This window comes from Citrus clementina, unplaced genomic scaffold (assembly GCF_000493195.1).
Source record: "Citrus clementina cultivar Clemenules unplaced genomic scaffold, Citrus_clementina_v1.0 scaffold_7, whole genome shotgun sequence".
In the NCBI taxonomy this organism is placed as follows: Eukaryota; Viridiplantae; Streptophyta; class Magnoliopsida; order Sapindales; family Rutaceae; genus Citrus; species Citrus x clementina.
Genome location: NW_006262075.1, coordinates 20,059,094 through 20,082,746, shown reverse-complemented (window position 1 = coordinate 20,082,746; position 23,653 = coordinate 20,059,094). Strand labels below are relative to the sequence as shown.

General features: G+C 35.2%; 3 protein-coding genes across 3 annotated transcripts; all 3 read left to right on the top strand.

The window, feature by feature from the left end:
- The first annotated feature begins 130 nt into the window (after positions 1-130).
- LOC18037248 (DNA-directed RNA polymerase I subunit 2) lies at positions 131-12,826 on the top strand. The gene is made up of 27 exons (XM_006428063.2): positions 131-326; positions 560-642; positions 748-873; positions 1,125-1,201; positions 1,792-1,855; positions 2,139-2,209; positions 2,865-2,942; positions 3,028-3,073; positions 3,642-3,822; positions 3,904-3,956; positions 4,138-4,211; positions 4,341-4,458; positions 5,062-5,149; positions 5,501-5,616; positions 6,128-6,255; positions 6,338-6,417; positions 7,890-8,131; positions 8,209-8,373; positions 8,512-8,676; positions 8,779-8,853; positions 9,629-9,732; positions 9,809-9,884; positions 10,137-10,265; positions 10,371-10,514; positions 11,054-11,266; positions 11,818-12,075; positions 12,176-12,826. The coding sequence occupies exons 1-27, from the start codon at positions 167-169 to the stop codon at positions 12,587-12,589; spliced, it is 3,528 nt and encodes a 1,175-aa protein (XP_006428126.2). The 5' UTR covers positions 131-166; the 3' UTR covers positions 12,590-12,826.
- Positions 12,827-13,128: 302 nt separating this feature from the next.
- Positions 13,129-16,368, top strand: LOC18037236 (ribosome biogenesis protein TSR3 homolog). The gene is made up of 10 exons (XM_024181391.1): positions 13,129-13,278; positions 13,361-13,389; positions 13,578-13,624; positions 13,729-13,794; positions 14,069-14,109; positions 14,266-14,402; positions 14,932-15,022; positions 15,356-15,427; positions 15,694-15,806; positions 15,904-16,368. Exons 1-10 carry the CDS (start codon positions 13,199-13,201, stop codon positions 16,020-16,022), a joined length of 795 nt encoding a protein of 264 aa, XP_024037159.1. The 5' UTR covers positions 13,129-13,198; the 3' UTR covers positions 16,023-16,368.
- Positions 16,369-17,429: 1,061 nt separating this feature from the next.
- Positions 17,430-22,105, top strand: LOC18036334 (apoptotic chromatin condensation inducer in the nucleus). The gene is made up of 5 exons (XM_006428061.2): positions 17,430-17,917; positions 18,695-20,074; positions 20,550-20,741; positions 20,825-20,976; positions 21,142-22,105. Exons 2-5 carry the CDS (start codon positions 18,727-18,729, stop codon positions 21,622-21,624), a joined length of 2,175 nt encoding a protein of 724 aa, XP_006428124.1. The 5' UTR covers positions 17,430-17,917; positions 18,695-18,726; the 3' UTR covers positions 21,625-22,105.
- Positions 22,106-23,653: the final 1,548 nt, after the last annotated feature.

Here is a 23,653-nt window from a genome sequence, read left to right as displayed (position 1 = left end):
AGTGCATATTTTTTCGTTTATATCAAATAAGTCCAGACTATTCAGAAATGACCAAGGCACCCTTGGAGCCCTAAATGCGATTTAAAAGGCCCCCTTCAACGAATATAAAAAACAACAAAAACAGCTTTCGTTTCAGCTAAACCCTCAGCTAAAACCCTGACTGAAGATGGCGAGAAAGAAGTCAGCGGACTTTGAGCCGCTGCGCGAGCTCGTGAGGCACCACATAGAGTCGTTCGACTACATGCTGGATGAAGGATTGAGCGAGATGTTTGATCACGTCAAGACTGTCTTCGTCCACGATTCCTTCACCAATAAGAGGCTCAAAAATATCCTTTTTTTTTTCTCTTGAATTTCTGTTTTTGTTTGTCTGAATTGCTGTAAAAAGCACTTTCTGGGGAAAAAAACACTTTTTAAATTCTGTATACAGCACGCGCGGCTAGTGCTAAGTATAGGTTTCAAATTTAAGTATAAGCACAACAGTTAGAAATGTAGCTTATATCTTTGTACTCTGTGTTGTATTTTATTTTTTCAATTGCGTTTCCTTGACTATTATGTTTACTCTCAGTGGGTAACCCAGAAATATTCCCGCCGCAAAAGGAACAGGGGTCTAAAACATTGCGAGATGCATTGCTTCCTTTTGAAGTAAACAATCATGCTCCTTGTTATATATTTTATTCTTTTATTCTTGATTGTATGTAGTAATGCAAATTGACGGGTTGGAATTTTTTTTTTTTGGTTTGGAAACAGTGTCGCCAGGCAAAAATTTCATATACTGGGAAGTTGATGGCAGATGTTGAATTTCAATATCTTGATGCGGGTTCTCCTGTTGTAAGAGAGAGGTTTAATTTTGGCCAGTTTCCTGTAATGTTGAAGGTAATAATTTCTTATGTCCTTCCACATTGCAATGTGAAGAAGATAATGATATTTTTATTGTATATGAATAAAATAAGCTTATAAAGACATTGAAAAATGAATGTGATAATGGTGTCCGTGGTCATCTTAATGATCATTGTTATTATACTCTGCATAGACCATCGCTTTTATTTAACTTGGCAGGTTGTTAATCACTTAGTTATTTTTCTTCTGTATTGTCTTACAATTTATAAGTTGAGTAATTTGTGCAGACAAGACGCTGTCATTTACAAGGTGCTGATTCCCAAAAATTAGTATCTCTCAAAGAGGAAGCAGCGGAAATGGGTGGGTAAGTTATTCAATGTCCTTGCCAATTCTGATATTTAATGTCCTTGTCTCGTGTGGGTCAGATTTGATTTATTGGACTATTTACATAGTATATTTTATGATTTGTGACTTTGAAACTTTCACACATGAAAGTAAATTTTTGTTTTATTTTTTTACATAAAACATATGAACGGAAGGTTTCAAAGCACATTTTAGAAGCAAGTATGTGATAATAGTTAGGACATGCTTGCATTATATTGTGGGAACTCAATATCAATGTAGTCACACAATGGCTTTGGAAATTATACTTTGTAATGTAGTCAATGCAAAAAATACATCTATGGTCGTTGGGATGTTCTTAAATTCAATGTCATCAGTCTGTGATAGGTAGAATAAAATGTTTACATCTATCCCTTTTTGTACTAATGGTTGCTTTAAATCATCCCGTTCTGCATTGGAAGTCAGGTTATCTAAACAGTTTGCTTACCTATGCTGTTTAGGGTGTTAAATTTATAGATAGGCATTTCTTGCCTTTTCCTTCTTATATTTTTTTTATTTTCTTTTGCTGACTACATGATCTGGTTAATTTATATAATTTTTTATGCTATATAGTTACTTCATTCTCAATGGGCTTGAGAGAGTTTTTCGATCAGTAATATTGCCGAAGCAAAACTATGTAAGTGAATCTTTTGTGTGTGTATGTGTGTGTGTGTATATATATATATATATATATATATATACACACACACATACATATATTATATTAAAAATATGAACAGCTAAAAAAACATTTTATTCTTCTTTATGTGGGAATATCTACATATATGTGTGTGTGTGTGTGTGTGTGTGATTAAAACATGAACAGCTAAAAGCATTGTATTCTTCTTTCTGTAGGAGTACAGAAGTTTTACTATTATAGATCTTGCATTTTTTTTTTAAATCTGTATTTTCTGTTTCAGCCAATGAGCATGGTGCGGAGTTCTTTTCGTGATCGGCGGGAAGGATATACTGATAAGGCAGTTGTTATAAGGTTACCCCCCCCCCCCCCCCCCCCCCCAAAATATTCTTCTCAATGTAAATACATCTTGAGTCTGTATAGCTTATCCTTATTTAGTTGCTGCATAAAACTTTTAAATCGAACTTTAAGACTGTTGAGCTATTACAAGTTGAACCTATGACCCAGTGGGCCACAACTATGGACCATTCTAGTGAATCTGGAAAGATCAAGATATGAACCTTAAAAGCAGTTGATTTTTAAATGACAATGGGCGTATTTATGAAACCCAATGGTCATTGGGGAATCTTGGGTTCTATTTCTTTCCTTCCAAAGAGGGACTGACCAACCAAGCTACAACCGCTGCTGATGAGTTCTGGAATTTTTTAAACACATCTGTGGTTTACCCATGCTCTCTATGCAGCTTCTATACGATGTTTTAATAGGGTATTCCACAATTCAGAAATATCCGTAGTACTCGAAGTTTGTGTAAATAGAGATTAAAATTGAAGAGCATGATGTATTTAAGATGTTGCTTTAGTGTTGGTAGCCTCGTTTTCCGAAATCTGTTACTGTTTCATGTTGAAACTTTTGATATTTTTTAGTTCTTTTTAAAATTTCACTCTTTGATTGTTTTGAACTTGAGTAAATCACTTACTATGCTGTTGTTGTTCTCTTTGATACTTATTAGGTGTGTAAGAAAAGATCAATCTTCTGTAACTCTTAAATTGTATTACCTTCTTAACGGAAGTGTAAGACTTGGATTTTGGTAAGCAGTTGAAGTTTAATTTTGAATGATACAGTTTTTATTTATGGTTACAGAAATATAGTATTACTTTTTGACTTATTTTCAGGTTGCAAGGGAAGGAATACCTGCTTCCAGTGGGCATTGTTCTGAAGGTATTGTTTCATTAATTAGTTCTTTGAAAATTTTTTATGTTATAATTAGCTAGCATCGTAATTATTTGGGCTTACAACTATCTTATCATTGAGTAAATGCATGAAAAATGTCAAATACCAATATTACTGGGACATCTACTCATTATCTCTGATCAGAAAAGAGCTCCTATCGTGGTTGGCTTCATGTTGCATATAACTTGCTGTTTATTTAATGAGGTTGTTTTCCACTCGTTTATAGAGTGGAACCTATAAAATAGACTAGGATTACCATACTAGCAAAATATGCTTTTGCTGTGTTTTGTATGCAACTAGTTAGAGCATGCTGCTGGAGCCCACAATTTGACTAGAAAGGTTATTAGTTGATTATGTCTTAAGTGCTCCACTCAAATTGATGTTCAACATCTCTTTTTTGGTCACCTGGTGTATTGTATTAAATTAAATTTTTTTCTCTTTAAAGCGCTAAATTTCTTCATGGGATACTTGATAGTGTTACTTTCATGGTGGGTTGGCCTTCATCCATTTTTCTTTCCTGTGCTTATATTTTGTGCTTCTTATTTTCTGTTGTCAGGCCCTTGTTGACACTAATGATCTTGAAATTTTTAATCATTTGACGTGCTGCTATGACGAAAAATATAAGAAGGAAAAGGGAGCTGTTGGCTCACCGCTAGTAAGTGAAAGGGTAAAAATTATTCTCGCTGAAGTCCAGGACTTGTCTCTTACAACTCGTCTTCAGTGCTTGCAGCATATTGGTACATACTATATCAGTAATGTAATTGTTATTTAATTTTATAGCTTACAGCATATGCTAATTCCCTTGTTTACAATTTTAGGTGAGCACTTCCAACCGGTTATTGATGGACTCCAAAGCGAAAGTTACTATGCTGTAAGATATACTCTCTTATCTATTTAACTACCTTTGTTTGCTGGAAATATTTGCTTTGGAAGGAAGATCTTAACTTTGCAAAAATTAGTTTCCGAATCAGTTGTCGTTCCTTTATTGCTATCACCATTTACACTGTCCATCATGGATTGTTATCACCTTTTTTCTTAATCTCTTTTGGCAGGTTGCTGAAACTGTTATAAGAGACTACATCTTTGTTCACCTCAATGACAATAACGACAAATTCAATCTGCTCATGTTAGTTATAACCTCTTTTTTTCATTAAAACTGTTTTGCCTTTGTTATGTCTATATTTTTTTCTTACTTTGGTTGAAGGAAGTTGACAGCATTTCTCACGTTAGATCTGCATTTAATTTCTTTCTTTAGCTTTATGTTGCAGAAACTTTTCTCACTTGTCGATCATACTTCTGTGTCGGACAATCCAGATTCCCTGCAGAATCAGGAAATTTTACTTCCTGGTCACTTGATCACCATTTATCTCAAGGTAGAAACTTGATAGTAGACACACTCATAAGAAATGTCTGGTGCTCATGTAAAGGAAATTTGTAGTCACCAAAAATGTCGAATAAAAACTTATTGATGTAGATAGATTGGAAGGGATTTTGTTTTATCCTCCTGAGGATGAGAGACTTAGGTTGATGGATGGATTGGAAAGGATTTTGTTTTATCTTCCTAAGGATGAGAGACTCAGGTTGTTGATTAATCTCATACTTTATTTTGAGTCTTGTCTTCTTTTACTATTAAAACTCAGGTTGTTGATTTACGAGTTCAATGGTTCACTCTTGTTTTCTTTTACTATTGAAGTATTGGTGTGGATGGATTACATGTCCTACAATATCCGCACAGGACATTTTCACTGCTGAGAGAATTGTAATGTCCTTGTGGATAATAGGCATGCTCTGTTCATCTTTATTGTTCTCTGCTACATGCAGTGATGGCTACCTAATGATTGATTGGCCCCGAAGCATTGCTTGAGGCAACATGTTCAACATGGAAATTTATTTATTGTTGTGTATTGTAATTGTCAGTAGGTGTAAGCTATGTAACATCATAATTTTATTAACACATTGTTTATTCTGGACTCTAGGAGAAACTAGAGGACTGGCTTCGGAAGGGGAAGAAGCTAATTCAAGATGAGATAGAGAATAATGGCAAAAAATTTGACTTCTTCAACTGTAAGTTATATATTATCGTCTTTTTTTTTTTTTGGTTTTTTGGGTCCTTTGGAAGAGTTGCTTGTTTTCTGTTTTTTTTTTTTTAATTTCCTTGAAAGTATTGTTTTTCTTTATTCAGCTTTTCCCTTTTTTTATAGTTTTCCTGCTTGAGTTATATCGCAGGTGATGTAAATAAAATGTAGTGTAAATACGATATTTGCTTAAAGAGTCATGATGCTTTTAATATTATTATATAGCATGGTCATCGTGAGGAGCACCCTGAACTTTAGACTTAGCATATTATTTTCATTCTTCCTTTTGTCTTGCTTTATTCAGTCTAAACAGGCATTATTGTTGACTATGCTAATGCAGTAGCCAATATCAAGAAGGTCATGGAGAAAAATCCTTCGAAGCAAATTGGTACAAGTATTGAGACGATGTTGAAAACTGGAAGATTAGCAACTCAGACAGGTCTAGATTTGCAACAGGTATTGACTTGTTGTAAATAGGGCCTTATTTTAGTTCCACGACATCCGAATGATTTTGGAATTCAGAACGTGGGCTTCTTCTTTACTTCTGAATTTTCCCCCATTCTGATTCTCTATTTCTCACTCCTCTGTTTTGTCCTCCAGCAGTTTCTGCATGTCTGAACAGTTGCAACCTTGTTGTTCCTTTAGTTGGTTGAAACCTCAAGCATAACTTCACTTTAAACAGATCATTCATAATATCGTACACCGAGATAGTTTCAATAAAGTATAATTTTGTCTTATATAAAACTTTTAATCCATTTTGTGTTTGTAAATAAATTATTTATTTATTATTATTATTATTTTAAGAGGATTTAATTATTTTGGGTAATTCACTCTTAAAGTTTTGCCAACTTTATAGTTAAGAACCAAAATATGGAACTGGCTCAAAATTTTGCACATCTTTTATCTGATCTTAGTTTGTAATTTATTTTCTTAGGTCTCTCTAACTCTTGGATTTTTTGTTTCTTAGAGGGCTGGCTACACAGTTCAGGCAGAGAGGCTTAACTTTCTACGTTTCATCTCATTTTTTCGGGCTGTCCATCGAGGGGCTTCATTTGCCGGGCTCCGTACAACAAGTGTGAGAAAATTGCTACCCGAGTATGTATCTACTTGCTACTTTGGCAGCTACATACATTTTTGTCTCAACTGTAATCTGGATTTCTAATGTATGTTATAACAGATCTTGGGGTTTCCTTTGCCCTGTGCATACGCCTGATGGGGAGCCATGTGGGTTGCTGAACCATATGACTTCCACTTGTCGTAAGTGTATTTTTTTTCCCCTTCTATTATAAATTTTCTTTTTCAGTTGGTGGAAAATTTATCAAATTGTGTCTCTTCTTCTTTTTCCCTACGGACTTTGCCTCTATTGTTGGTTAGAGGTTTTTGGCTATAGGAAGAAAGCCTACCAATATGGTTCCGTTTTTAAATAATTATTTGCGTCTGAGCATTCATCCTTTATGGTTTCTCAAGTACCTAGTTAGAGACTTAGTTAACTTTTGGTTGTATAGGTTTCTTACACATTCCAATGCGAAAAGTTCTTAAAAGCTTCTCACTTTTGTGGTTTTGGTACCGTGCTTGATGCCCTTGTCAGGGGTTTTATGGGTGTTTCAGTAAGCTTGTGGACCATCTTTGAACTTCACCTCATTAACTCATCTTTTTTCTGTTTTTTTTATAAAAAACGTGTCTAGTGCTCATGATATTGGATAAATGCATAACTCTGGTTTGCAGATGCCATTTTCTGGATATTAGATTTTGAATTCTGAAGCATATTAAACAGATAGAATAAGATCTTCTCTTGAATGCCTTTAGAGCAGTCTTTTACTGCTGACTGGCCAATCAAGATTGTAATAAATTTATATGGCTCCAAGAGTAGTCATTCAAACTTTGGTGGAATCTTGCTTTGGGTTACCAAACAGTAACAGTTATATTTGGTTGTATAGGTGTTGACACGTTTTTTTTTTTTTTTTTTTTTTTGGGCCAAAAGCAGTCCTCAAAACTTCTCATTTTGTCAGAAAGCACAGTAAGTGCAAATAGCATGTAATATGCAGAAAACTTAGTTTTCTAATTCCAATTCTTACATACGAAAGTTTTGAACATCATGATTGTTGAAGAAAATAAATAAAAGAGGATCATTGTAGTTATAATTGTAATACCTATAGACTGAAATAAATAAAATAGGATCATTTGAGTTATAATTAAATTGTTTTGCATTCGGGGTGTTCTTTGGCAATATTATCAAGGTAGAGACTTTGTCAATGTATTTCAATCTATTTATTATTATTACTTTTTGTTTTTGAAAATTGAAAGGGTAGTCAATTAGAATCTGATTAGTAAGTGTCATCTATTAGAGATGGTAAAATCTATTGTGTTGAAAATAAAAGGTTTGGGGTCAGAACCCACTCACATGGTTGGGGAGGGGATTGAGTTGCGGTTATGCTAAATAATGATTAACAAAGAATAGAATTTGATGAGACAGAAATTATTGAAGCAGTTCTTTCATGAAAATGTCTCTCTCCCAAAGAAAAGAAACAAATCCCTTTTCATGTTCAATGTTTGCATTAACTCATGAAAAATCTTTTGAGATGTTTGAAGGAAAATGTAAAACGTATTGACAGTTAAAAAAATTGGACCGGTGTTCGGGAAAACTTTAGGAACTGGGTTCTAATTTAGATCTGTAGTAATTCACGCTCTATTCCTTTGCCAACCTGCCTTCTAAATTCAATGTGTTTCAGGAGTTGCATCATACTATGATTCCCGAGGAAATATCAGAGATTTTTCAAAGATGAGAACGTCTATTCTCAGGGTTCTGATTGGGGTTGGGATGATACCTTCATTGCCAAAGCTTGTTAAATCTGGTCCTCCTGCAGTTCTCTCTGTTCTTCTAGATGGCCGTGTTGTTGGTGTTATACCTTCAAGTGAAATTGAGAAAGTTGTTGCTCATTTACGGAGACTGAAAGTTTCAGCTGCTTCAGTGGTATTTTCATGTTTAATTCCATCTTAATTGCCTTTTTCTTCTTCCTCTTTATTGTGATCATTTTTAAAATTTTGTAGATTCCTGATGATCTAGAAGTGGGATATGTTCCTTTGAGCCTGGGTGGAGCTTATCCTGGTTTGTACCTGTTCACATCTCCTCCTAAATTTGTTCGCCCTGTCAGAAATATTTCTCTCCCTTCGGAGGAAAGTCAAAACATCGAATTAATTGGGCCATTTGAGCAGGTGAAGACAGTATATTCATTTCATATCTAAATACATGCATTCTTTGATTATTTTTTAAGATTATGTACTGATTTATATATTTTAGTTTCAAATGAGATACCAAATATTGACCTCTACTGAGTGCATTTGTCGTATTAGGTCTTCATGGAGATAAGGTGTCCTGATGGTGGAGATGGTGGAAGAAGAAATGCATTTCCTGCAACTCATGAAGAAATTCATCCCACTGGGATGCTAAGTGTGGTTGCTAATCTAACACCTTATTCCGATCATAATCAGAGCCCACGAAATATGTATCAGTGTCAGGTATTTCTTGCATGTTAGCAATCGTTCTTTTTAATTCACTCACAGTTGTTCTATCTGTCTTTTTGATGATTAATGCGTTACTTCTTTCATTTTCTATCTTAGATGGCAAAACAAACAATGGGTTTCTCTGTACAAGCACTTAAATTCCGTGCTGATCAGAAACTTTACCACCTTCAGGTCTGATTCAGGCTTCTTTGTTTTCTATTTATCTCCTGCTAGACTGTTTTGTTAAATCAGTTCTTAATAAACTGTAATGTATGGTTTTCCACTCTGTTGATTATTGTGTTTCCTTGCGTGTTTGCATTCTTTTCGCTGTTTGTTGCGTGCTGACTGCTCTACAATGCCTGGAATTACACATTTAACCATTTCTCATGGAAGGCAGCACTATAGCACGGTCTTGTAATTAACCTTCTACTGGTATTGGTGCTCATCTATGGAGAGAGAACTCTTTTGCATATTCTCTTCTTAATTGTATGCAATTTCAAAAAGGAGAAGACATTTTTATAAAAGGAAAGAAGCCACTGAGGCTTTCTTTATTTCCCTTATACATGTGTCAATGAAGAATTAAAATTTATATATATATTATTGACCAGAAAAAGAAAAGCCTTTTTTTTTCTTTTTGGCAACCAAGGAATATTTTTATCCCCTTTTTTGAAGTTGATGATAGAATGGGTGGATTGCAGTTTGAGCTGGGTTAAATGTTCTTTTATACCCAATAAAACTAATGATGTAGGATTATCCATAGAGATTAAGTTTGTTACAAGAATACTGCCAATCATACACTTGCACTTCCGGTGCAACCTCAGTGGTTCAACATATTTTTGAAATGACTAACTATTTTATTTAAATGGATCAATGTTGCATTCATTACTTTGTGTTGTCACTGTAATGTGTATTAGGATTTGTTCTCCATTTGGTCTGTTGTAACGAATATGCTCTTGGTCCTTCACAGACTCCTCAAACTCCCATTGTTCGCACTAACACTTATACAAAATACAGCATAGATGAATATCCAACTGGGACAAACGCAATAGTTGCAGTTCTGGCTTACACTGGGTAAGGATTTTAGAGGAGTTTATGTGCTGAGTTAATGATTATGGTATCATGGAGTTAATTTCTCTTCTTCATCTAGGTATGATATGGAGGATGCTATGATCTTGAATAAGTCATCAGTAGACCGTGGGATGTGCCATGGACAAATATACCAGGTTTTTCTTCTTCTTCCTTTTGTTGCTATGAAGTTTAGCTTTCTAATATATTTATCTACTTCTGAGGAAATAATTGATAATCAAAATATACTTAAAAAGGCATCATGGTGACAACCCACTTGCATCAGACCCACGTGCATCAGATATTAATATAATATATCGCGGAATATCCTCGTTGGTACCAAAAGATTAACCTGAAGGCACTGTTATCCCCTAAATGACTTTTTCTTTTTCCCCCTCACTTTTGGGCAGACGGAAACAATTGACTTATCTGATGACGGCAATAAGGTAGATCGAGGCCAGAAACTATTTAGACGAAACAAAGATGCTAAATCACTGCATTCTGTGATTGATTCAGATGGACTTCCGTATGTTGGACAGGTTTGCCATATGTTTTCCACTTTATACTTTCTATCTGTATAGCTTGATTAATTTTTATTTTTGTCCATTTTTATATTGACTGGCTGTTTGATATGCAACTCTCAGATGATACATCCGGGTGAACCCTATTGTAGCATCTACGATAAGACAACAAATTCTTGGAGAACCAACAGCCGAAAGGGTTCAGAATCTGTGTTTGTTGACTATGTTGCTGTCGATATGAAAAATAGCAAGAATCTTCCTCAGAAGGTAAGTTAATATTCTGTTATCCAGACCATGTATGCATAGAGAATAAGGTGCATATCAGTCAAATCAACTCTTCATTACGAGGGTGGGGTTCTTTTCTATGCATTATGTTGTTATTGTGCTGCAAGGTCTTGACATAAACTCCATTGTCACTGTCGTTGGATACTGTTCCACTGTTTACAACATGCTTCGCTAACAGTTAACATAGGATGACTCCTTTCTTGCATCACAAGTAACTGAACCTCCTATTGAATACGCTTTCTAATGATGAGTTCAGATATGTAATGGTTCAGATGCCCTTGGTCATTGTACATTTGTTCTGTTTACAGAATCAGCTGATTAGAGAATCAAGATCTTGTACTTAGGGAGAAAACAAAAAGCAATAATGATGAGCATGTATTTAGTTGAAAGTAGGGGTACTTCACTGTTTTAGTTGCAGTTATAGGTCATTGCTTGTTTAGTGTTTTCCATTTCTTTCCATCATGATGAATATTTTTTTCGCATGCTTAGATGTGTTGTGGGCTCATATTTCTCGCTTGCAGGCGAATATACGTTTTCGACATACTAGAAACCCTATCATTGGTGATAAATTTAGCAGCAGACACGGACAGAAAGGTGTCTGCTCTCAGTTGTGGCCTGATATTGATATGCCATTTTCTGGAGTCACGGGAATGCGTCCAGATCTGATTATCAATCCTCATGCATTTCCTTCGAGGATGACAATTGCAATGCTTTTGGAGTCTGTTGCCGCTAAGGTAGTACTCTCTGAAAGACATAATTTCATAGGCTAGATGTTTATATTATTTGATTATATTGTCTCTTTTCAGGAAGAGTGAGAATTGATGAAGTTTCAGTACATAACTTGGATAACAGCCTAGGGGTTCGTAGTTTTGGTAATGCTCATACCAGAGTTTTAAGAAAACGACAAAATATATATATATAGTCATCTTCAGGCAGTGACTTTTTTTAGGCATATGAATGACTGATTTATCTATCTAGTCCAGCTTTTCACCTATGTGGTATGTGATTGTGGACTTCCACCCACCCCAAGTATTGGCTCATACTTTTTCTTGGTGTGCCTTGAAAAAGAAACTGCCAATTTCTAGAGTCTAAGAAGTGCTTTCTTTGTTTTTTGCTATTTTAGACTAAGATAAAAGTTATATGGCTCAAGGAGCTGTTAAGAAGTTTATGAGAGAACAGGAGAACTGCGAGTGGGTGCCGTGCATGAGTGCTTTTATTAAGTATCTTGTAGTGAATTATTAGTTGCATATTATGCTTAGTGAGATGCTCAATTGTTTTGTCACAGGGAGGTAGCTTACATGGAAAATTTATGGATGCAACACCATTTGCAAATTCAGTCAAGAAAACTAATGGAGATACTGGGACTGATGAATCAAAATCACTAGTTGATGAACTCGGTGAAATGTTAAGGACATGTGGGTTTAATTATCATGGTGTAGAGGTATTGTATAGTGGGGTATATGGAACAGAGCTCACATGTGAAATTTTTATTGGGCCTGTCTATTATCAGCGGCTCCGGCACATGGTTTCAGACAAATTTCAGGTAGGAATTTTTTTAAAATTTTCTTAAATAATATCCTTGAGATTAGGAACAAGGTTTTTCTGGTTGTCAATATCAATAAACTGCATGTTGCCATATGCAGGTTCGCTCCACTGGAACGATGGACCAAATTACCCGGCAGCCAATAAAAGGAAGAAAGCGCGGTGGAGGTATTCGTTTTGGAGAAATGGAACGAGATTCATTGCTTGCTCATGGAGCAGCATATTTGTTGCACGATAGGCTTCACACATGTTCTGATTACCATGTTGCTGATGTGTGTTCCCTCTGTGGAAGTGTTCTTACAGCAACATTTATACACCCACAAAAGCGGGCAATACGAGAGATTGGCGGGCTACCCCCTGCAAGAGCTCCCAAGAAAGTCACTTGTCATGCTTGCCAGACAAGTAAAGGCATGGAGACTGTTGCAATGCCCTATGTTTTTAGATACTTGGCAGCTGAACTTGCTGCTATGAACATTAAAATAACCCTTCAGCTAGGTGACGGAGCCACGGCCTGATTATTGATTGTAGAGAGAGTATCATGTCAACACCTGGCTTTAGGAATCACACAGTCTGTCATTTCTTTTGATCTCTCGTGTTGTTGTACCTAGCCTTTTCAGTTTCTATGATCTTTGTCGGGTTTGTAATTTATGTCGAGCCTCAAGTGTAAAATGACAATTTTTGTCAAAGAGTTAGCACCTTTGTATGAGGAAAATCTTCTGAATCAAAATGACAAGCTTATCATGGTCTCTTTCTACGGTTTCTTATTTCCAAATAGACCCAAAGATTAATTAAAAACAGAGTAATATTAAAACTTGGGCTGTTGGGCTCGGGCTTCCTAAGTTTTTTTATTAGAATTTTGAATTTGTCAAGCAAATCTACTGAAATTTATAATTAAATTTTATCTGGAACTCCTTGATTGTTTGTTGGGGATGTATTTGCCGCAAACAGATAAACTATTCCTTAATTGATAAATCATAAAAATTTAGGGAGCCGGATGTTATTCTCCCAACACAAAACCCTCCTCAATCCAAACATATATAAGCCGCAACGGAACAGAGCCTCTACCAGTAGAGCGCAGCAGAAGGATTTTAAACTCCGAGCAGTTTCATCGGAAATTTAATAAAATGGGTCACAACAAGCCCAGGCGGTTCAAAAACCATCACTCTCATCGCGGTCAGTCCAGCAGATGCCATCAACCTGATAGGTTTTGCATTTTGCTCACTATTTTGTTGTAAGTGCTCTTTGTTTTAGCACCCAGTAGCTAATTCACTTCTTCTCTGAAGCAGGGAAGACGAATCTCTTCCACCTGATCAAGGTATCAATTCCATGGCATGAATTAACCGAGTAATTATTTGGTTGTTTTTTGAGATCTCTTTGTAAATTTTACGTGTTTAGTTACTGCCACGCCAGGCGTTTGATATATTACCGCCGTGATATTGCCTTTTTGAGTTTAGGAAGCTGACTGTGATTTTATTTTATCTTTTTTCATTTTTGTACTTTTAGCTCCTGAAGATGATCCACAAGTTCCCAAAGTTCAGCTCGCCATGTGGGTAAGCAAGATTATCAACCGATTTGGAGGATTATATCATTCTTTTTTCTTTTTTCTTTTTTTGGGAAAGGGATTGATTGGGTTTCTTCTTTGTTGGTTTATTAGGATTTTGGACAATGTGATGCAAAGCGATGTACGGGCCGCAAACTTGCAAGATTTAACCTATTGAAAGAAAGTATCTGCTACATTTCTCTTCCTCTCAATCATGGTTTAGTTGTTTATATTGCATACCTTTTACATTTCATGATATGATATTTAGGATTAAATTTTTTTTGCGAGTTTTAAGTAAATATAGTTGATTGCATTGTTTGCTTTGGCAATAGCTTCTTATTTATCATGTAGGAACTCAAGATAACTTGAATCCTTTATGGTATGATCCCTGCGTGAATGCAGCGCAGACATATTCTAATTTCATTAATTTGGACAATTTTATTATTTAATGCAGGAGTTACGGGTGAGTAGTGGGTTTGGGGGAATTGTATTGAGGTACTTTCAGCATCTTTTCTATCTTTATCTTTTGAACAGTCTAACTATTCCCCTTGATCAATGCTATCACCCATATCTTCTATTTATCATTCCAAACAGTTCCTGTTATTTATGCGTCTATGCTTGTTATCATCTGTGGTGTATCTCCTTTGGCAGCCCTGTTGGCACTCACTGTGTTTCAAAAGAAGATTACAGCTTGATAAAGAGAAAAGGGCTAGCTGTTGTGGATTGCTCTTGGGCGCGCTTGGGGGATGTGCCATTCGTGAAGCTGCGCTGTTCTGCTCCTCGCCTGTGTATGAACTTTGACTCTGTAAAAGATGAATACTGCTTAGGAGTACCTTGATTTGTGCCGGCTTTCATACAATTATTTCTTTGAATCACTAACAAGTTGGTGTGGATCTTTGGCCTAGTATGTATGTATGGCACAAACTTTATTCCTCCCTAATGTTATATGTCATAATCTTTTTTATTGTTACAACATACATACTCTTGGTGTCTCCAAGTTGCTGTGGTGAGCATATCAACATGTAACAAACTTTTGCTTTGCTTTAAATCGTATTTATATAATCATGGGAGTCTTATACATGTTTTACTTGTTTATTCTTTTATTTAAATTTTTTTTTTTTTAAAGATTTTCACAGTTCAAATACTATATTGAAGGTGATATTTTAATGTCCCCTGTCAACCTGGATGTAATTTAAACAAGCAGTGTATAATAGTAATCAATGGAAATAATTTTGATAACCAATTTCATAATCATTCCTCTTACTAAGAATTCTCTTTCCAACTCTCCATAATTTGATTAAGCACTTGGAATTGCAGTACCGTGGCTGGTAGCAGCAAATCCAGTAAATTATGGCAGACCTTGTGAACTCTCTTGTGTGGAGGCACTATCTGCTGCTTTGATTATATGGTAACAAATTTTTGTCCCTTTAATTTTATTTGAAACAGTTTGCTTTATGTGCTAATATTGTAAAACCTGACAATTCTTTTAATCATTTGTTTTTGTGTAACTTTATGTTGGCTCATACCATCTCAAATGTTGTTATAGCTTTGATTTTTAACAATTTCATGTTTTTGATGCTTTCATTAGTAAATCAAAACACATAATGATCATTATGTGCATAAGCATGTAGCTTATATTCTTTTGAGCCAACCAATTGCAATTTAGTTTCTGATTCTAATCTATGTTTATCATATATATTTTTGAAAAAAGTCAATAAATATTTATTCAATGTTTCAACAGTGGGGAAGAGGAAACTGCAAACTTGTTACTAGGCAAGTTCAAGTGGGGTCATGCGTTCCTTTCCCTCAACAGGTAATTAGTGCTTCTTCTTTTTTTTTTTTCGGGTTCCTGGTTTGAGAAGGATAAAAAGCTCATTCTCTTTTCAACCGTGTAATGCAAATTTGTTATTAGCTAGTTGAAACGTGAAAATGGCCTATTGGAGTGTGTGGAGTTTTGCATCCATATTCAGAAATTGTTCTCAAGTAGTCTTTACCTTGTGCTGTTCTTCTTTCGTTCATTATTTATCATCTTTCTTTTTTCTGTCAGTAATAAACTTACAGCACATCTAATAAATGCAGGGAACTGCTCAAGGCGTACTCCAAATGTGAAAATAGTGCTGATATAATTTCAGTTCAAAATGATTGGCTTTCCCAACAAAGTCGAGTTCCAAAGGTTCCTTCAGATGTAGAAGGTACTCTTTTGGCCATTTTGAAGAAAATTAAAGAGCATTGTAGGTTTAAGGTCAATAATCTCAGTAAAATAATCATGTTTTTATTCTGCTGCCATAGGAGTTGACAGCAATGAAGATGAAGCCTCTTCTGATGCCTCCGATGATGTGCTTCCCCCACTTGAAAAAAATATGAATCACATGAACTTACTTGAAAGTGACGGAGAAGAAAGTGAGTAGAGAAGCACGTACATGGAGATATACAAAGAAAAAGATGCTGATAACTTATCCATCAATGGAGTCATATAAACAGGATTCCTATGTACTATGGTATCATATGTCTTTATCCCCCCCCCCCCCCCATATCATACGTATTTTTGGTTTTAATGCATTATAATTTTCTTTCTTTTGAATCCTTCTGCTCTTATCGAGTTGCAGATAAATTCAAGGGTTTTGACTGCCTGTCATAGTTTTTCTCTTTTACTGATTATGGTGGAGGTCAAAGAGCATTGAGAGAAAGTTTAAAGATGTATTTTCTTGTTTGTGTAGACGGTTGTATAATACGAGCTCAGTATTGGTACTAAAATGTATGTCAACTAGTAACTTATATTGTCCTTTTTTTTTCCTCCTTCAATATTAGACCCGTTTGGGGCAGCTGCCCCTAGAATTGGTCTGGGGAGCAGCTGCGCAGTGGCAGCGCAGCGGCCCCAAACGGGTCTATTCTTAACTCAGACACCATTAGAAGTTTGACTGCAGGACTAGAGCCCAGGGAAGCCACCCAGCGCGCCCCTGAGCTAGACCTTGGCTTCAAATAGTAACGTTAATTGTGATATAACCTCAATTGTGTGAAACGTCAAAACTTCGTCACATATATTATCACTTGAGCCTTTTGTCTTGTTATTTGTACTAGTTTTTATCGCATCATTAACATTATTTGTTGTTCAATATTAATGGTGATTATGTTTGTAATAACAACTACATGTATAAGCTTAATATATTAATACAAAATTACTATCATAATGATGCAGAGCAAGAAATCTTAATTTGATTGAAATTTAAAATATTTAAAAATATTTTAATTAATTTATATTTTGTTTGAATTTGATTGCTAGTTTTATTGTTTAGACATTGTTTATTTGAATTGTATTCTTGATTTAGGTATGAGTTTTATTGAAATAATTTTTTTAGTCAAATTAAGATAATTTGTAGTTAGTATAAATAAGTGTTTTTGTAGCTTTTACTTATTATTGATTATTTCTTAATATAAACTTTATATTTGATTATTTTGATAATATTTTTCAATATTCTGTGAAATCAATGGATCTTAACTTTAAGTTTATGAGATTTTTTTAAATTAACGTGAATTTATATCTTTTTTTATTTAAGTATTTTTAAGAATCAACGGACTATTAGAATATTAAGCTTTCGTTATATCACATAACCACTAATTAACCTATAAAAAAATTATTTAAAAGTAAGTAATTTTCGTTTAGAAACTTCCTCGATGAAAAAAAACGTTTCTTCTAGAAACTTCCTTATGGAGATTACGCTTCGTCTCCAAGCACGTGAGGCGCGACGTGAAACAACTGCCACCATGGGTACAACAATAAGGGCATTTTCGGAATTCAAAGGCAATAAAATCACTGATCGTCTCGTGCCTTTTTTATTTTTCGGTCTCTCTTAAAACGAGCACGCAGGCGCTCAGCTGAAGAAACAAAACAAAGCAAAAGAAATAAAAACCCTAAAATATAATTCTAAAAATTCCGTCAAAAAGATCAAAAATAATATCCATACTAAGCCCATTTTTTTTATTTTCGTTTCTCAAAATCGTCTCATTATTAATTTCATTTTCTCTGTTTTCGACAAGTTTTTTTTTTCAATTTCAGGAAAAATGATAAAACGGCGCGCCGTCGAAGTGTAATTGAGGGTTTTTTATTTCTTCTTTGCTTTTGCAGCAGCTAATAGTTGGGTTATAGAGTGTGTTTAACTGGGCAAGATTAGGTTTTGTTGATGTGTGTTTTGTCTTTCTTGTTGTGTTCTCTAATGGTTGGTTTTGTGTTGTGAAATTTAGGGTTTCACATATTCACTTATCTCTCTTTTCGTCATTTCAGTCCTCGAAGCAACAAATACTCTCTGTGAGTTATCTTTCTCCTATCTCTTCTTTTATGGGTTTGATTTAGATTTATTTTAATTTGTTTGCATGCATTGTAAATTTGGGGTTTCTTCCTTGAAATTTTGGGATTTTATTATTGAATTTAGAGTTTATTTATTCTGTATTAGCATTTTCATTGGGATTTTGTAATTGATTTTACTCGTGAGATCTTTTTTCAGGTTAATTTTGTAAAGTTGTGTAATTTTGTTGCATATTGTAGTATTAGTGATGGAATCAGGGTTTAGTTTACTCGAGATTAATGGTTTAATTATTTCTTGGGTTTGATGAGGAATTTATGTGTTGAGGTATTCATCTTCTGCATTGAGCTTTGTTCATAATTTGTCATGTACACTTTAGTGAGCTTCAAGTGTAAAAAGATTTTCAGAAAACTTGCTCTTTTGCTGGGGTTCCTTTGTAAACTTATTAAGAAGTTTCTTTTCTATAGCATTCTGGTTGACAGCGATGTTTGTTTGTCTTATTTAATTTTGATATATTTATCTGAGAGGTTCAATAGTTCTACACTTCTTTTTATGTTCCATAAGCTGAGATAATCAAGCCATGATATGATGAGTCATTTCTGAATTCTTCTGTGGGTTTCTTGTATCTAGATAATTGCTTTATGGGTGAACAATCAATTGTTATCCCCGCACTCTATAGTTTGTAATGTTGTTCCTTTTGGGTGCTGTGTTGTTTATGTTGGTTTTTTTAATGAGATTTCCTTCAAGTGGCTGATTGCATATAACACCATTTGATTTATCAGGGTAGTGAAAGTGAGAATATTAGTGGGGGAAAATGTCATCTCCGTATCCGATTCTTGATAATCGACCAATTGATCAGTGGAAGGTTACAGAACTAAAAGAAGAGCTAAAAAGGCGGAAGTTGAAATCCAGTGGTAAGAAGGATGATCTGATAAGACTTTTGGATCAAGCCATTCGCATTGAAAGGGAAAATGCAGAGAAGGAAGCCAGGAAGGTTGCCGAGATGGAGGCAGCAAAGGATGCATTTCATGGTGCTAATATCACTAGCCAACCAATAGTTGAGGTGAAAGATGCAGAGGTGTCAGTTGGTTCTGAAACAGCTAAAGATGTTCTGGATGTTGATGCTAAAAGAAATGAAAAGGTGGAAAATGTTGTGGTTCAGCTTGACATCAACAGTTTTGCACCTGGATTTGGTCCCGGAGAACATCAAGAAAGGGACATACGAGGTGATAACAATGAAAATGTTGCCGCATTGGGTCAGGAGAAATTTCAAGAAGGGGACATGACAGGTAGCATTAATCCTGCTAGAGCAGATGATGAGTTGGGTTTCCAAGCAACTACTGTGGAGACCAGCACCAAACTTACTGAGAATGTGCTCACAGAAGTTGCATTGAGTGGGCATACCACAGTTACTGAGAGTGTGGTAACAGAAGTAGCTATGAGTGGGCAAGAGTTGCAGAACTCTGGCACGCATAGGGAAAATGTGAATACAAATATTCAGCTGGAGAATGAGGATTCAAAGCCCCAGCTGGAGAATGAGGGTTTAAAGACTCCGCACAGAGAGGACGTGCTGGACGCTACTGCTCCAGAAAATCAGGTATCTGAGGTCAGCGCTATTTTAGGGTCTCAAGTAAAATCTGATTCTATTTCTACTGATTCTATCTCAATTAATGAAAAGATTGAACTAAAGGATAATATAATTGCTGATAATGTCAAATTAGAACTAGATGTAAATAAATCGGGGATGGTGGAACCATCATCTGGCAATGTTACCGCAGTTGGTGGTGAATCACATCCGATGGATGTTGAAGATCCACTTGAGGAGAAGGCATCTGTTGATGAGAAAGATGACAACATTGCTACAATTGCAGTCATGGGCAAGAAAATTGATAGTGTAGATATGGGGTATTCTGAAAAGTTAAATTTAGACAGAAGTTCTGGTGATGACTCAATGGAGGATGATGTCCTGGAGAGTAAACAGATTGATTCCAAGGATAGTTCTGATGAAGTGAGAAATAGGACTGAGAAAAATGATGTTCCTGTTGTGAAGGAGGAAAGTCCTGTTGATGTTGTGGGAGATGGTTTATCTGCAGATATTAAACATGCCGATGTTGACGATAAAAGTTGTCCAGTTATACCTGCTGAGAAAAGAAAAATCAATGGTAAGTTTTGCTTTCAGGGTGTGATCTTGTTTTATGAATATATAATGGCAAATAATACCTTCTGTGTGGTATTGCTGCCCTCTCCACCTTACTAATTTTTGTCGTTTTTTGCTGTTGGTTTTCCTTGACAAAGGCCTACATCTTCTTATGATGTAGAATTACATAATATGATTTTTTTTTTTTTCATGTAACTTGAGTTTACGGAAAATTTGCTACAGATTCTTTCCCATTTCTTGGTCATATAAGTTTGTCTGAATTTTAGATGAGGCACAAGCAGTAGTTCCGACTATTGGTGATTGGATAGGAGTAGCTTTCTTCTGGAAAAATACAACTTTTGCTCTGCTGTTTATGTTAAAGTTTTCAAATTCCCTCTCCTTTTAATTGGAAAGAAATTAAAGTTATTTGGTTTCATTGGTTTCTGATGAATAAAATTCAGTTTTATTTTGTCTACGTGTCTTGACAAATTGCTTCACAGATCAAGAGGCTGTGGGAAACAATGAGCCTTCAAAGAGGCAACGGAGATGGAACTCTGAAAGCCTCAAACTACCTGAGCAGCAAAGCACTACACCCAGCTCTACACCAAGGGACACATTACAACCATCTATGAAACGCAACTTTTCTAGATCTGATTCTGCAGTCAGTGATGATACACCAAAAGAACGTATCGGTGAGTTGTCATTCTTCATATTGATAATATATTCTATCCTTTTCTATAACGGTCTAAACATTTTCTATATTGTAAATTGGCAGTTCCTCCATCACCAAAGTCTCCAACAAACTCCCTCAGGATTGATCACTTTGTGCGTCCGTTTACACTGAGAGCTGTGCAAGAGCTTCTAGGCAAAACTGGAACTTTTACAAGTTTCTGGATGGACCATATCAAAACCCATTGCTATGTTACTGTAAGACTTCTAATATCTTATGTTAGGATACGTTGGTTCTTCTTGTTGTAAAATTCTCTCCTGTTAAGATACTTGGATTGTCTTTGTTTTGTTCATCTGTATTGCTGTACTACCAATTAAATTAATCTAATTATTGTTGCTTGGAAAATTACTTTGATGATGCAGTATTCATCTGTTGAAGAAGCAATAGAGACTCGCAATGCTTTGTACAATATTCAATGGCCACCGAATAACGGTGGACGCCCCCTAGTTGCTGAGTTTGTCGATCCTCAGGAAGTAAAAATGCGTACGGAGGCTCCTCCTCCGTCACCTGCTGCACCTGTTAGTACGGGTTCAGCTGCTCCTGCTCCTGCTGCAGCACCCACCTCGCAGCCTCAGCCTTCACCACGCCAACCTGCAGCAAGACAGCAGCTTCCACCCCCTCCAACTCTGCCACCTCCACCTCCCATATCGAACCAAGCCCCAGCGAGAGAGCGGTTCACTCTTCCACCCCCTCCCCCGCTGCCTGAGAAACTTGACCCACCAATTGTGACTCTGGATGATCTATTTCGGAAAACTAAGGCAACGCCGAGGATCTATTACCTGCCTTTGTCAGAAGAACAAGTTGCCGCAAAACTTGAAGCTCGGAGTAAAAGTTCCAAGCAGTAGGGATCAGGCTATCTAATCTATATCCCTGGCTGCTCCATATTCTAGCTGAGATAATGGTAAGAACTAAGAAAGTATCACATGAAAAAATTGCGTCTTTGCAGGTCTGCAGGTGTTTTCCCATAGGGAGGAAATATTCCAGCTGAGCAGAAGGAATTGGTTTGATGATGGATTAGTGTTTTCTGAAGTGTGCTTTAGGTTGAGGGTCATGTTTTCATTTAGTGGTAGAACCCTTCAAATTGAGAGCTCTCTTTATGAATGGATCGATTCACCTATGGTCATGTCATGTTTTCCAGAGTTCCCTAGTTTTATGGACTTGTTATATTGTTAGAATCTAACTTTTGTATTGGTGTTTTATTATGAGTTTTGGACCTCTTTTGTAGATTCTACAGACTGATTATGATCACTGTATTAGCTTTTTGAACTGAGTATTGAAATTTATCATCTGGAGCAGCATACTTCTAGTCCACTATTAGCCGTTTTTCATGGGTTTGTTATGACTGTTTTAATCTTATTTTGATTCATGATCGTTTACATGAAATGCCATTATGCCAATGCTTCCTACCCTGTAATGGTGCAAGGAATGATGATGAATAGTTAGTAAATAACGAAAAATACCATTGTTATTTTCTTATTTGTTACAAATTTGAGCCCATCGAACGCTATGTAGAGAAAGCATAAAGCTCTCTTGCTCGAGATGTCGAGCCAAGTCTTTTTACATAAAAAAAATAAAAATGATTGTAGAAATCAACCATTTTTCTTTTTTTTTTCTTTTTAACAGAATATGTATATTGGAATTAGAAGAAATTTTGATATTTATAATAAGTTTATTACAATATAATTTAAAATTTTATTCTCTTCAATATTAAACGGAAATCTTTCACCTATGTTAATAAGAGAAATATCTACTTTTACTTGATTGAAAGAAGAATGATTGAAATCTCATGAGATGTGAGAAAAATAATTTAACATAGACCAAATCTCAGTGGCAACAAAATTCAACCCTATTTCAGGATATGTCTTGTTTAACTTTGAAAGTTTATTTATTTATCAGTTAATTATCTATGAGTGACATGTTTTAAAAAATTTTTAAAAAAATGACATGTTTTAAAAATATTCGAGTAGATGGCAAATCGTTAATTTTAATGTAAACAGTAAATTAATTAAAGAATGACTTTTTGTCCCTAGAATTAATGTTTTTGTCCCTATAATAACTACAAAATGACATTTCTAACCCTACAATTAATTACAAAATATGTTTTTACCCCTACTCAATTATTTTTATTTTTTAAATAGAAAAATTATAAAAAAATATATCTAAGTGTAATTTGATTAAATCATACAATGTTTTTAGAAAAAAAAATCTTGTTGAATCAAACAAAATTTTCTTATTAAATTTAATGGCAAAGTTTGATCTACAAACTGCTGGTGATCGAGTTTTATTATGTATTTGAATTGATATTGAAATTTATTATGTTGCTGCAGCATTGGTTTAATAATAAGATGAGTGTTTCATGCATTTAACACTTGTAACTTTTAATCAAGTTTTGATTCATGGTCATTAAAATAGAGATACTCAGATAATATTATATACTTAATGGTGTGAAATTGTTATTCATCTAGTCCCAATGCTTCCTACAAGCTACCCGCCAGGAAGTTGTACTCTCAATCAAGGGATATTGAATAAGAGTCGCAATTTTAAACCCATTTTGTCGCATCAAAAATGCCATTGATGGTTTGAAAACGTTAGTAGTAATAAGCAAGGATGATAAAAGAAGCTTTATTCATGGACATAAATTTTAGGTTATGCTGAGGCAATTTCATCCCATCAAACTATTGATGCCTGCTATGCTAACGTTATCATTTTGTTTGGAAATTTTTGGCATGGCAGACTAAGGTGGCGTTTGTTTTTTTGTCTGAAATCTAAATAGACCCGAATTAGTCTGAATTCTGAATAGGTCTGAATGTCTGAATCTGAATAATATGTTTGTTTTTTCGTCTGAATCTCGGAAAATAAATATTAAGTTGTTTG

What these genes read in the sequence shown, in the direction of transcription:
- LOC18037248 (XM_006428063.2), top strand. Translation starts at nt 167, where the DNA reads ATGGCGAGAAAGAAGTCAGCGGACTTTGAGCCGCTGCGCGAGCTCGTG. An exon ending in GACAAATTCAATCTGCTCAT is followed by an intron (nt 4,212 to 4,340) that starts GTTAGTTATAAC and finishes TTCTTTCTTTAG; the next exon opens with CTTTATGTTGCAGAAACTTT. An exon ending in TGGAGTCTGTTGCCGCTAAG is followed by an intron (nt 11,267 to 11,817) that starts GTAGTACTCTCT and finishes GTTTTGTCACAG; the next exon opens with GGAGGTAGCTTACATGGAAA.
- LOC18037236 (XM_024181391.1), top strand. Translation starts at nt 13,199, where the DNA reads ATGGGTCACAACAAGCCCAGGCGGTTCAAAAACCATCACTCTCATCGC. An exon ending in AAGTTCAGCTCGCCATGTGG is followed by an intron (nt 13,625 to 13,728) that starts GTAAGCAAGATT and finishes TTGGTTTATTAG; the next exon opens with GATTTTGGACAATGTGATGC. An exon ending in CTGTTCTGCTCCTCGCCTGT is followed by an intron (nt 14,403 to 14,931) that starts GTATGAACTTTG and finishes TTGGAATTGCAG; the next exon opens with TACCGTGGCTGGTAGCAGCA.
- LOC18036334 (XM_006428061.2), top strand. Translation starts at nt 18,727, where the DNA reads ATGTCATCTCCGTATCCGATTCTTGATAATCGACCAATTGATCAGTGG. An exon ending in TACACCAAAAGAACGTATCG is followed by an intron (nt 20,742 to 20,824) that starts GTGAGTTGTCAT and finishes GTAAATTGGCAG; the next exon opens with TTCCTCCATCACCAAAGTCT. An exon ending in AAACCCATTGCTATGTTACT is followed by an intron (nt 20,977 to 21,141) that starts GTAAGACTTCTA and finishes TTGATGATGCAG; the next exon opens with TATTCATCTGTTGAAGAAGC.